Source organism: Elgaria multicarinata, chromosome 1, assembly GCF_023053635.1.
Source record: "Elgaria multicarinata webbii isolate HBS135686 ecotype San Diego chromosome 1, rElgMul1.1.pri, whole genome shotgun sequence".
NCBI classification, from domain to species: Eukaryota; Metazoa; Chordata; class Lepidosauria; order Squamata; family Anguidae; genus Elgaria; species Elgaria multicarinata.
The window spans coordinates 41276222-41289676 of record NC_086171.1 but is presented as its reverse complement, the minus strand read 5'-3'; the positions used below and the strand labels follow the sequence as shown (position 1 = coordinate 41289676).

The window sequence follows — 13455 nt, the reverse complement described above, 5'->3', positions numbered from 1 at the left end:
AGCGACTCACCTTTCCTCCATCTTCACTTACGAGTCTCATGGGACTGGGGGTGGGTGGGGGTGATGCCTATACCCTAAATGCACGTTTTGTCTACCTAAGGGAAAGGACTTATTTTGTTGTAATGGATATAATCATCCCCTACCTCTCTTCACATGAAGGGAAGGAAAGGAAAGGAAAGGAACCTCTCGTGCAAGCACTGAGTCATTACTGACTCTTGGAGGGACGCCAGCTTTCGCTGACGTTTTCTTGGCAGGCCTTATAGCGGGGTGGTTTGCCGTTGCCTTCCCCGGCCGTGATTACCTTTCCCCCAGCTAAGTGGGTACTCATTTTACCGACCTCGGGAGGATGGAAGGCTGAGTCGACCCGAGCCGGCTGCCTGAAACCAGCTTCCAGTGGGATCGAACTCAGGCCGTGGGGAGAGTTTCAGCTGCAGAAACTGCTGCTTTACCGCTCTGCGCCACACGAGGCTCTCTTCACATGAAACCTGGAAGTAATTCATGCTTTCTCTATCACTGTTTCAGGGGCCATAGCTCAGTGTGATAGAGCACACGCTCTGCATGCAGAAGGTCACAGGTTCGATCTCCGGCTTCTCCAGGGGCTCATCTACACCAAGCAGGATATTGCACTATGAAAGTGGTATATAAAAAGCAGGAGCCACACTACTGATTTATAGCAGTATTGAAATGCACTGCAGGATCTACACTACTGCTTTATAGTGGTATTGAAGTGCACTGACAACTGTTGGGGCCCACTGACACAGACCATATACCGCTTTCATAGTGCTATATCCTGCTTGGTGTAGATGTGTCATGAGCCCCAATAGTTGTCAGTGCACTTCAGTACTACTATGAAGCAGTAGTGTAGATCCTGCAGTGCACTTCAGTATCACTATACAGCAGTAGTGTGGCTCCTGCCTTTTATTTATTTATTTATTGCATTTTTATACTGCCCAATAGCCGAAACACCCTGGGGGGTTCACAAAATGAAAGCCACTCAGTATAAAACAAACAGTATAAAAACATGATATAAAATACAATATAAAAGCACAACCAGGACAAAATCAGCAGCAGTGCAGAAATACAAATTGAAAATACAAATTTAAAACAGCAAAGCTAAATTTTAATTTATAGATTGTTAAAATGCTGAGAGAATAAAAAAAGGGCAAGAAGATCAAACCAGTCCATACTCCAGGAAATAAAGCCAGACTGCTCTCTTGAGGGAATTAAAGGCAAAACTGAAGTACTTTGGCCACATAACGAGAAGACAGGACACCCTGGAGAAGAGGCTGATGCTAGGGAAAGCGGAAGGCAAAAGGAAGAGGGGCCGCAAGGGCAAGATGGAGGGATGATATTCTGGAGGTGACAGACTTGACCTTGGGGGAGCTAGGGGTGGCAATGGCCGACAGAAAGCTCTGGCGTGGGCTGGTCCATGAAGTCATGAAGAGTCGGAAGCGACGGAACGAATAAACAACAACAACCACTTTCATACCGCTTTCATAGTGGAATATCCTGCTTGGTGTAGATGAACCTCACGTAGGGCAAGAATCCTGATTGAAATCCTGGAAAGCTGCTGCCAATTAGTGTTGACAATATTGGGCTAGATGGACCCATGGTCTGACTCAGTATAAGGCAGCTGCCTATGTTCCTATGAACACTCAAGGTCACTATCAAACACCTTGTTTCAATGGCATTCAAAGGCCAAAATCCTTTGAATGAGAGCTTTGGCAGTATATAAATTTAATAAATAAATAAATAAAATCCATGCTAATGGGCTTTTTACAGCTGAATACAACAGGCAAAGGGTCAGGGCTCTTCTGCACTCCAGGAGGGGCTGCAGCATAAACTGATGTTTGAACAAATCTATAAGATCTTGTGGAGAAGATCATGAATTGCTTCAAAATTTCAGACACTCCTGTTTATCAATGCCTTGGGCACTATTTTATTGTAGAAAGACAGAATATAAATCCTCTTAATAAATACGATAAGTATTTCTATGAATTTCTTTCACATCTGCCAACCACACCCTTGGTTTTTGAAAAAGAGGAACAGGCAAAAAGTCCCAAGTCCAGATGTTGAATCGTGCCAAGGATGTGTTAGTCAAATTAGATATGCAAAAAAACAAGCCACTTCCTGGAACAGCCATCCTACTGTTGATCATCACTTACACATGGAAGTCTAAATTGTGTATTTATTTATTTTGATTTTTTTCACCGTTCACTCACAAAAGTGAACAAAGAAAACAAACAATATAATAAAACACAAGCATTAAGACATAAAACAGAAATCGATAGATCAACCACTCAGGCCACAGCTAGACCTAAGGTTTATCCTTGGATCATCCAGGGTTCGCCCCTGCCTGAGCACTGGATCTCCTGTGTGTCACCTAGGTGAACAGGTTTGACCCCTGGACGATCCAGGGATAAACCTTAGGTCTAGCTACGGCCTCAGTCTCAGCTAAACACCATAAACATCGTTTAACTCTGGCAGCTAAAAAAGATAACATCAGTCGGATCTTCTTTGGGGGGGCATTCCAGAGTCAGGACACCGCCACAGAAAAGGCCCTCTTCTTCGTGCCTTCGTAATGCACTTCTCTTACCAACAATGGAACTGTGTGGGACCCCAGAGCTCAGATGCCATGAGATTTTAAAGCTCAGCTAAAAACTTTTCTTTTTCCTAAAGCTTTTAAAAAACCTGATTTTGTTCTGACTTTATACTGTTAGTTTTACCCTACCCAGTGCCTGTTTACCCTACCCTGTGCCTGTTTGCATTCTCTTCCCCTCCTTATTGTTTTATTATGATTTTATTAGAATGTAAGCCTATGCGGCAGGGTCTTGCTATTTACTGTTTTACTCTGTACAGCACCATGTACATTGATGGTGCTATATAAATAAATCATCATCATCATCATCATCATCATCATCATCATCATCAAGCAGAAATTCCTCAGCACTACTTTCTGAAACTTGACCCTACAGGTTATGAGCAGACTACTGTATAATGCATTTATAGGGTGGCTTCCAATACCATAAACCAGGGATCCCAAACCTTTTCTGGGTCTGTGGGTGCATTGAGAATTTTAAAAGTGTGTTATGGGTACTCTTGCAAAATGGCTGCCAGATGGGGCATGGCCAATCATAGAATCATAGAATAGCAGAGTTGGAAGGGGCCTACAAGGCCATCGAGTCCAACCCCCTGCTCAATGCAGGAATCCACCCTGAAGCATCCCTGGCAGATGGTTGTCCAGCTGCCTCTTGAAGGCCTCTAGTGTGGGAGAGCCCACAACTTCACCAGGCAACTGATTCCATTGTCGTACTGCTCTATCAGTCAGGAAGTTTTTCCTGATGTCCAGCTGGAATCTGGCTTCCTTTAACTTGAGCCCGTTATTCCGTGTCCTGCACTCTGGGAGGATCGAGAAGAGATTCCAATACAATCACAAAGCACTCATTTCCCAGAAGGCAAACTGGCTAAACAAAAACAAAAAATGACTCACCCAAAAACCTAAGTACAAGGCAGAGGTGTGGCCTGAGCTCTAAAACACAAAGCCACTCTTCTGAACCCAAATAAAGATGGTGCTGGAATCTGCCACAATCTCCACATTACGGCATGCCTGTCTCCAGGATAAAAGTTTTTTTTAAAAAAAAAAATCTTAATAAAACACATACCAGGAGTCACAGGGAATCTGGCAGGTGCCGAGAGAAGAGTCCATGGGCCCATTGGTACCAATGGGCCCTATGTAGGAGACCCCAGCCATAGACAGAAATAAAGTTGGGGATAATAATGCATCCACAAACTTACGTTGCTGACTGCTCTACTTGTATTCTATCCAATACAATTTCTAATGCATGTTTGGTTAAGCAGTGTGGTATCCTTGGCCATTTAATTTTAACTTCTTCTTTTTTAACATCGCTAGAGAATTAATTGGAGGTGACCTTTCTTCCTACCCCCCCATGAGTTGCAAGGGGAAGTTTTCCATCTGCCAGAAACACTGTGCTTCTATCTTATGCCTAAATTGGTGTATGCAGATTGCTGGCGGGCCTGGGCAGCTTTTGCAGCTGAAATCTGCTGAGTACTAACTGTGACAAAACCAAACCAAAAAGTTATCTTTGGCTGTAAGCCATATCTGGTACCTTGACTCGTACACCTCTTATCTTGGAGGTTTGCTGGCCAGCTCAGGTAGCTGGAAACTTCACCTTGATTCAGCCATGTAAAAGGGTAGAACAATCGTTCTCAGGTGTAAAGATTCTGGAGGGCTCCTGAGGACCAGCAAATTTTAACTGTTCTTAACATTCTGCTCTCTAACTTATATGTTCTGGGGATCAGAAATCTTCAGGATTGGAAAAGTTTCCCTTAGTTACTGATAGGGTGAATTAAATGGTCTAACGTACAAAAATTAGACTATTTACTTGCCAATAATAGATGAGAGAGCAGAATTGTTTTATTCTGTGTTATGACATGAATGAAATTACTGCAAAATCGTTGATGGGTGCTCACGATTTATTTTATTTTTATTACCATGTCATGATCCCTATTTTATTGTTTGTCTTATGTTTAACTAGCAAGCAGACCCAACTTTGCATGGGTTGGAAAAGAAGTTGTCAGGCCAAGTCACGCAGCTGTTTGAGTTCGACACTGTCCGAGTGAAGACACGGCCCATTGAAGGAGAGGCCTAGTCTACTCCATTCTCTGACCCACAGGAAGGGGAAGGGAACCATATAACTCTGTCCCTCAGAGTACTTCCCATTGGTTTCGAACCATATCCGCTGCAAAGCTATGCATGGTTAGCTGCAAAGCTATGCATGCCACCTCGTGACTGAAAGCAGTCCTGCAAGAGTCAAAACACGCTATGCATTAATTTAAATGAATGCATATTTAAAACCAAATAACCCCGAGGTGCACACCACTGGGGGGCCCTTAGAAAGAATGCCAAGTTTCCAGTGTCTACGACTCGTGGACTTAAGAGTTATGGTGCTGACAGACAGGCACACATCCTCTTTTATTATTATAGAAGATTGACCAGTAATCTGAATAACTGCTACTGTAATGATTGTGTACCTCCATAAATAGCAAACGCCTGATCGTAGAAAAATCTTCGTTTCAGGGTGTCTTCCATTTTAGGTCTCTCCACGATATCATCCTTAGGCTGCAAAGACAGTTCCTGAAAAACAGAAAGACAATAATAGTTCAGCAAAACCAGACACCCCGTTTTGCAAGTTATTTTCTCTCTCTCTCTCTCTCTCTCTCTCTAAAGCTTCACTGCCCAACACCAGTAAAAGACACATTTAAATACAGTCACAGGACATGTAGCATTCAGTTGCCTCAGAATCATGACTCTGAAGTAGGCATGACGACAGGCAGAGGAGGCAGTAATGGAAGCGCTGCAGCAGAGTAGCCACAATCCTGTTTGTGCTTAGAGAAACAGGTGGGTCAGAATACTGGTGGCTCCAATCACGTCAAGTCTGGCTTCCCACCTCTCTCACATTCATCCTCACTTTCAGCAGGGGCTCTCAAGCTTTACTTTGTTTGCTTTAGCGGTGGGCTGGCTGGTGCGATCTGGGCTACCGGAGGCGGCTTTCGGGGTGGGGAGTCAGGAAACCTGCAGCTTCTCAGCTGAAAGATGGCTGAGTGTGGGGGAAGAGGAGGATGCAGGAGAAATCAGCCAATTAACTGTGCTGGGGGTGGGGAGCAATTGCATTAATGCCTAGAGACAGAGTGGCTCCTACTTAAAAAAAAGTAGTGACGATCACTGGCCTACAGGCATGTTGCAACCAACACATATGCTTCATGCAGTTTTCCTATGATAAAGGTATAGCTGAAATGTACCAAGACAGCTCCTTGATTCTAACTGCACAGGACCCTAAACAGTATCTGTTCAACTCCACACTGAAAACTTTTGTGCTATCCCTTCTTTAAGACCAAGTGTAGGAATGAGCCTGGACCTCAGTGCGGGTACTATTACTAACCAAGCATTTCTTTACTATCCAATCTAACTATCCCCACCCTGCACTGGCTCAGAAGAAAGCTGGGATGACAGATTTCAGAATAAAATGAAGTTCGAGAGAGAAAAAAGTAGACAGGTACTCACACGACCCAAAAAAGTGACAGCCTCTTCCCATCGGCCTTTGAACACAACTACAAAAGGTAAGTTAAGATTAACCACAATGACTGGGTTAAAACAACACAACAACCCACCCTCAGTGGTTGAATTTGGGTTGAGCGTGGGCTGTGTTTGAACCATGGCTAATTGTGTTGTCTGAAACCAGTGGCTTATTTTTCTCAAACAAGCGACCCTGAGAGCCCATGGTTTGTTGTTGGGTTGTGAACTGTAGCTTGTTCGTGGTTAACAAGCCATGGTTTGTTAGTGTGGCTAGTTGCAGACAACATGATAACCCATGGTTCAACCCACACTCAACCACTGATTGTGTGTTATCATCTTGTGTGAACCCAGTCAATGTAGGGCTGAGATGCAATGTTAAACTGTGCTTGATCTAAAATGGAAGTGGAAGGTTCCGATATCCTACTTGCAACCATGCTGAAAATGTGGACGGGATGAATGTGTCCTCATAATGATAATGCCCTGTTTAAAGTTATGTGCAAACCAGGCCATTTACTCTAGGATAAGAGGAAAAAACAAGAAGCACCATAAAAGGATTCCAAGACTCACCTTTGCTTCTAGGATTCTCTTCCGAGCCTTGAGCTCAGCTACTGCTTTGTCTACATCCACCTGAGGAGCCTTCTCGTCCTTCAACTTTCGAACAAGTTCTCCCTAGAAGAATTGCAAACAGTTCAGATATAGGTTCTGTTCTGATGACATCCCATAAATGGGGGGAGAGGTGACAATCACTGAAAGAAATGGCACTTCTATGCCAACAAACCCTGGGTTCTCAGAGGCATGGATTTGAGGGACAACCTAACTAACCCCAATGATTTTTTAAAGCAGCACCGTTGCCTTTGGGTGGGTGGAAGCGGGGACTTTAATGAATACATCCAAACAGTATCTTAAACATTCATTTTCTGAAAGATGTGAAGGTGAAAAAGCAAACCGGCAGAAGCGAGTTATGAAGGCACTTTCAGTAAAAATCATACAACTCTGAAAAAACACCAATGCAGGTCATTGCAGACAGCTTTGCTGAGGGCTTACAGATGGTTTCACAAGTAAAATGGGTAGATTTTTAATTCCCTACCTCATATTCACAATTCTCCAGGAATCTTTCATACAAGCATTGTATATATGAAAGGTTTCAGGTTCAACCCATACATAAATTGTCAGGACCGGTGCATTTAGTGGTTCACAGCCCTTATCCATCCAGAGGGCAGAGTAGGAAGCCATGGTTGCCAGCCTTCTAAAGCTGGTGCTTTCCAGATGTGTCAGATTATAACTCCCATCATGCTCATGCTGGCTGGGAGTGATAGAAGCTGTAGTCCAACATTTCTGGAAGGCACCAGGTTGGGAAGGCTGGTACACTCAATGATGGGGGAAAGGGCACCCAAATTACAACAGGTCACCAAACTGGAAGCGTCCACTGCCAGAGACCATAGAGAGTTGGGGCGGGTAGGAGAGATTATTCAGGGATCATAGAGAGTTGGGGCCAGTAGGCGAGATTATTCAGGGACCATAGAGAGTTGGAGCCGGTAGGAGAGATTATTCAGGGATCATAGAGAGTTGGGGCCGGTAGGAGAGATTATTCAGGGACCATAGAGAGTTGGGGCCGGTAGGAGAGATTATTCAGGGACCATAGAGAGTTGGGGCCGGTAGGAGAGATTATTCAGGGACCATAGAGAGTTGGGGCCGGTAGGAGAGATTATTCAGGGACCATAGAGAGTTGGGGCCGGTAGGAGAGATTATTCAGGGACCATAAAGAGTTGGTGCCAGAAGGAGAGATTACCTATTCAGGGCTGGACAGACCAATGCAGTGAGTCTCCTAATATAACCTAAGGCTGTCCTACGGATTAATTTCCACTTTAAAAGACCAACTCTATGATCTACCTAGTTTCACACTTATCAATTTAGGCGTCTTATCTTCCACCTACTAATCTTTTCCTTATTTAAAGGATTTGACTCATACTGCTTTAAAAAAAAATCTACATTTTATTTTTATCCGTTTGCTGCACAGAAAGCAATGCACAGAAAAGCAAAAGGTGAGGGAGAGGAAAAATTCAAGATTCTACTCCAGTTAGGTAAGGAAGACCAGAGTAGCGGGGAGGGAAAACGTCAAATGTGAAGGTTTTACAAGATTTAAATAAAAGACAGATACAAAGCATGACAGGCCAGAAACTTAATGTTGGGGGGGTGGGGGGGGTCTGCCAATTCTGTATCAGCCGTCCGAATAACCAGCACTGTTCTAACTGAAAGTTTTACTCTAAGTCACTGCAGTTGCAAGCTAACGTGGCAGAAAGGAGGGAGGGAACTGATTTTTTTTTAAACACACACACATGCACACACAGTGGAAACCAAGAAAGGGAGAGGAGTCTGTTCAGAGAAAAATCCCAGTAAAGCAGCTGCTGTCGCCTCCAAAAGAAAGCCACTGTAAATTTGCAGGGCTGTTACCAAGTGTGAAACTGCAAAAAGGACACCGCAAAAGGCCAACGGCATGCAGCCTGCGCCGTTTCAAACGGCAAGAAAGGGAGAGCCCCAGACACAGAAGAAGAGGGTGTGCTGACAGGACATCGTTTGATTTAAGGGAACCTGCCCGATGAAAGTGCAAGAGAGAAGCCCTGATGTGGCATATTCCACTGCAGCTTGGTCCCTTATGACAGGGAAAGGGATCCACCCTCTAGCACAGCAGCTTATTGCATCAGGCAGCGCTGCAGGAGGAAAACATTAACCCGCCCAGGCTGACTGATCTCTCGATCAAGGAGATCTCCCCAGAGGTATAATTAAAGTGCTCCTTTCCTTCCCTAATGAAGGAACGAGGACTCATTTATAGTGTAAGCCACCGCCAGCCCCTATAAGCCGCCTCTTCATTTGCCAGATTTCAGCTTTTCCTTTCTGGTAATTTGACATGATACCATTTCCCCCCTTCTTCCAGGAACGAGGAAGCAGTAATGTTTCTACTAAAAGACACGCCGCTGCACTCACACATCTGAACTACAGGGGTGACTTCTTTTTTAAATGGTAACTTATGACCCTTGTGTCAAGCTACTTTAATTTTATTCAGTACGAGCACCCTACAAACAAGTAATTTCAGTTTCTGTATGATGATTCAGAAAAAAAAATCAGCCGAAACCTATTATAATTAAGACATACTCATCCTATTGTGTAAAGGACAGCCATCTGCGTCCTTTTTATAAGACTAGCTCAGCAAGAATACCATAATAGGGAACTTAGACAAACCAAACCATCCATTTAAATACCTTTCAAATAAATGGATCTCTGCAGGTGAGGCATTTCCTCAACTGTCAAATGTGATATAGCCAAACAGGTCTAATCCTGTAAGAGTGCGACATGCAGATACATAATACGTCATGATGTAGGATGAGATATAGAAGAATCTTGCAGGAATCAAACAGATCCAATAGTCAGGTGGGTTGCGGGGAGGGAAAGCTCTTCTTTACAATGGGAAGGCCTCACACAAAAAAAGTTTTATTAGAGAAATGTATCAGCTCAGCGCATAGAAGAGGCACAAAACTTCAGGGCCCCCCAAGGCCCAAATCTTTAAGAAGGGGGAAAGGCTATGGAAAACACATATCAATGAAAGAGAAAGCACAGAGACCCAATCCAGTGTGTCATATCAGTGTTATCAAGGGACAAATTAAAAGTTCCATTGGGATTAATACATCCCAAGTGAATCTAAATTGTAGAAAGCTAAAGGTGCAATTCTAAGCCCAGTTACAAGAGAGTAAATCCCATTAAATTCAACAGGATTTACAACTCTGTATAGGATTGTGTGTAAAAGATGTGTAAAGTAGAAAGTGATGCTCCACATGGAGTCCAGCCTGTACAGGAAGTGAGCTCACATCATCATTTCACTCTGTAGCAGGAAAAGAGCATCATGTACACATGATCTACAGGAAATCATACAGTTTCTGTTCTAGATAAAACAACCACACCACTGCTCAGCTTATTGTAGTGAGAAGCATCCCCTGAGACTGGTTTAAAATGGGAAAGCAGTCTTGGGCGGTATAAAAATGCAATAAATAATAATAATAATAATAATAATAATAATAATAATAAGGTGGCAGATCTAGCAAAAGATCCAGACCTATATGCTGATAAACATCCACACTAAAACAGCCACAAAAACATGGTAGGAATTTAGCTGTATGAAAGAGAACACCAGAGGAAAAATTAGCTTTACTACATTAGAACCTGATTCTACAAAGGCAAAGGAGCCCTAAAAAGACCTCTGCAACTCTGGGAGAACAGAAACATTATACAAAGGCAGACACTTTGAGACAAAATCCTCATGTAGATTTAAATCTATAGGGTTAGGGATATCCAGATGAATTTAACTTCAGACAGGTATATAGAGCAAGAACTAGAGGGAGTGATTCTACCTAAGAGAGGTGATTCTAAAGGCTTGGGGGATCTGTGTGTAGAGCCCATACAAAAACCCTAAACTGCAGATAAACCATCCTTTAGAATCACCAAAACTAAAACCCCTATAGATATCCCTTAATCCCACAGCTACAATTTGAGTGGAGAGCAGGTATCTAATTTTAGGCAGAGGATAAGAAAGCTTTTGACCAAAAAAATCAATAGATGAAGTTTTTCAAGTTTTAGGAGAACAGCAATACAGACACCAACCAAGCCCTAAAGGAGCAAATACTGGGAGGGAAGGAATCCCCTAAAACACAAAGATCAAGAATTCTAGGCAAAGCCCACCCAGAAACTCAAATATAATGGCTATCCAGAGCCATCACCATCTTTTCATTGAGCGCCCTTAGCTCAAGAGATTGCAGTGCAATCCTATAGATGTTTACTCGGAAGTAGGTCCTGTCGGGTACAGTGCATCCTTGTAAAGTCCTTTTGGGATTATGGCCTAAAAATATTACCCTGAGGGGTAGGGCGGGGGGGGGGTTCCTTCAAGTACCAAGAGAGGTCCAGGGACCCCACATCTGGGAAGCCTAATAAAGAGGGGACATATGTACCCAGATCGTTACATCCAGGGACCCCACAGATTTACAGATCATTATAGCCAGTGACCCCTCAGATTTACAGATCATTATATCCAGGGTCCCCAAAGATTTAGAGATCATTATAGCCAGGGACCCCACAGATTTGGAGATCGTTATATCCAGGGACCCCACAGATTTACAGATCATTATATCCAGGGTCTCCACAGATTTAGAGATCATTATAGCCAGGGACCCCACAGATTTGGAGATCGTTACATCCAGGGACCCCACAGATTTACAGATCCTTATAGCCAGGGACCCCACAGATTTACAGATCATTATATCCAAGAACCCCACAGATTTGGAGATCGTTATATCCAGAGACCCCACAGATTTACAGATCCTTATATCCAAGAACCCCACAGATTTGGAGATCCTTATATCCAGGGACCCCACAGATTTACAGATCCCTATATTCAGGGACCCCACGGATTTACAGATCCTTATATCCAGGGACCCCACAGATTTGGAGATCCTTATATCCAAGAACCCCACAGATTTACAGATCCCTATATTCAGGGACCCCACAGATTTACAGATCATTATATCCAGGGACCCCACAGATTTACAGATCCTTATATCCAAGAACCCCACAGATTTGGAGATCCTTATATCCAAGAACCCCACAGATTTACAGATCATTATATCCAGGGACCCCACAGATTTACAGATCCTTATATCCAAGAACCCCACAGATTTACAGATCCTTATATCCAAGAACCCCACAGATTTGGAGATCCTTATATCCAGGGACCCCACAGATTTACAGATCCCTATATTCAGGGACCCCACGGATTTACAGATCCTTATATCCAGGGACCCCACAGATTTGGAGATCCTTATATCCAAGAACCCCACAGATTTACAGATCCCTATATTCAGGGACCCCACAGATTTACAGATCATTATATCCAGGGACCCCACAGATTTACAGATCCTTATATCCAAGAACCCCACAGATTTGGAGATCCTTATATCCAGGGACCCCACAGATTTACAGATCCTTATAGCCAGGGACCCCACAGATTTACAGATCCTTATAGCCAGGGACCCCACAGATTTGGAGATCGTTATATCCAGGGACCCCACAGATTTGGCGATCCTTATTTCCAGGGACCCCACAGATTTGGCGATTCTTATATCCAGGGACCCCACAGATTTGGCGATCCTTATAGCCAGGGACCCCACAGATTTGGAGATCCTTATATCCAGGGACCCCACAGATTTACAGATCCTTATAGCCAGGGACCCCACAGATTTACAGATCCTTATATCCAAGAACCCCACAGATTTACAGATCCTTATATTCAGGGACCCCACAGATTTGGAGATCGTTATATCCAGGGACCCCACAGATTTGGAGATCCTTATATCCAGGGACCCCACAGATTTACAGGGACGGTCTGATCGGGTATCCAAATGGAGAGGGAGGAGAGGAGTCCGGGGGGGGGGGCGGGGCGGAGGATTTGAGAACCAGACGACCCCGAAGAGGGGGGACCCTCACCCACCGCCCCGACCCCACTGACAGACGGGCGAAGCCTCACCTGCTGCCGCACCGCCTGCCTGAGCGGGGCCAAGAGCGCCTCGGCGGCGGGCCCGTCCATGCCGGGGTCTGTCGGGGACGGCGAGGAAGGTGAGGACCGGGCGGCGGCGGCGGGGACGGGGCGGCGGGCCCGGGGTCGCTGCGAGGCGGACTGGGCGAGGGAAAGGGTCCGGCCCGCCGTGTGGAGCGAGGCGGCGAGGCGAGGCGGCGGGAGGAGGAGGAGGAGGAGGGCGGCGAGGGGCTGGCGGGAGCGGCGGCGGCTGCCGAGCGAGGCGGCGCGGAAGACGCTAAGGGGCCACGGCATGGAGCAGCGGAGGAGGGGCAGCCGGAGGAGGAGGAGGAGGAGGAGGACGGCGGCGAGGCCCAGCCCCCCGCATGATGAAATCCCCGGCCGGCGCGGCCTCCCTCTTCGCTCGGCTCCGCCCTGCCGGAGAAGCCCGCACTCCAACGCGGCAGCCGGCCCACAGCGGCACTTTCGCCTCGCTCAGCAGGGCGGAGTCCCCGCCGGCTCCGGCTTCTCCTTCAGCCGCAGATTCGACACGGCTGAGGAGGCGGGACGGATCTAATCCACGCAGGCCTCGCCTTTCCCTTGGGCCGGAGTAGGCCGCGCCGGTTGCTAAGGCAACGTTCTTTCCCCCCCCCCCTCTTTCCTGCCCCTTCCTCGAGTGGTCGCTTGGGGGCGCGCGAGGCCCGAACAAAAAAGTAAAAATAAATTGCATCTCACGCATGCTCAGTGTCTGCGCTGAGGCTCAAATGATCTATTGGTGACGTGGGGATTTCTATGGGTTTTGTGTCCA

The 13455-nt window shown here is 45.5% G+C and overlaps 1 protein-coding gene across 1 annotated transcript in view; it reads right to left on the bottom strand.

The window, feature by feature from the left end:
* The window catches only part of GARS1 (glycyl-tRNA synthetase 1), a 35648-nt gene extending 22899 nt beyond the window's left edge, over positions 1-12749 (bottom strand). The window contains exons 1-3 of the mRNA XM_063126576.1: positions 12660-12749; positions 6662-6763; positions 5053-5155 (exon numbers count right to left, since the gene is read on the bottom strand). Coding sequence (XP_062982646.1) covers positions 5053-5155; positions 6662-6763; positions 12660-12719 — 265 coding nt within the window. The 5' untranslated portion in view covers positions 12720-12749. The remainder of the gene's footprint in view (positions 1-5052; positions 5156-6661; positions 6764-12659) is intronic.
* Between the last annotated feature and the right edge of the window lie 706 nt (positions 12750-13455).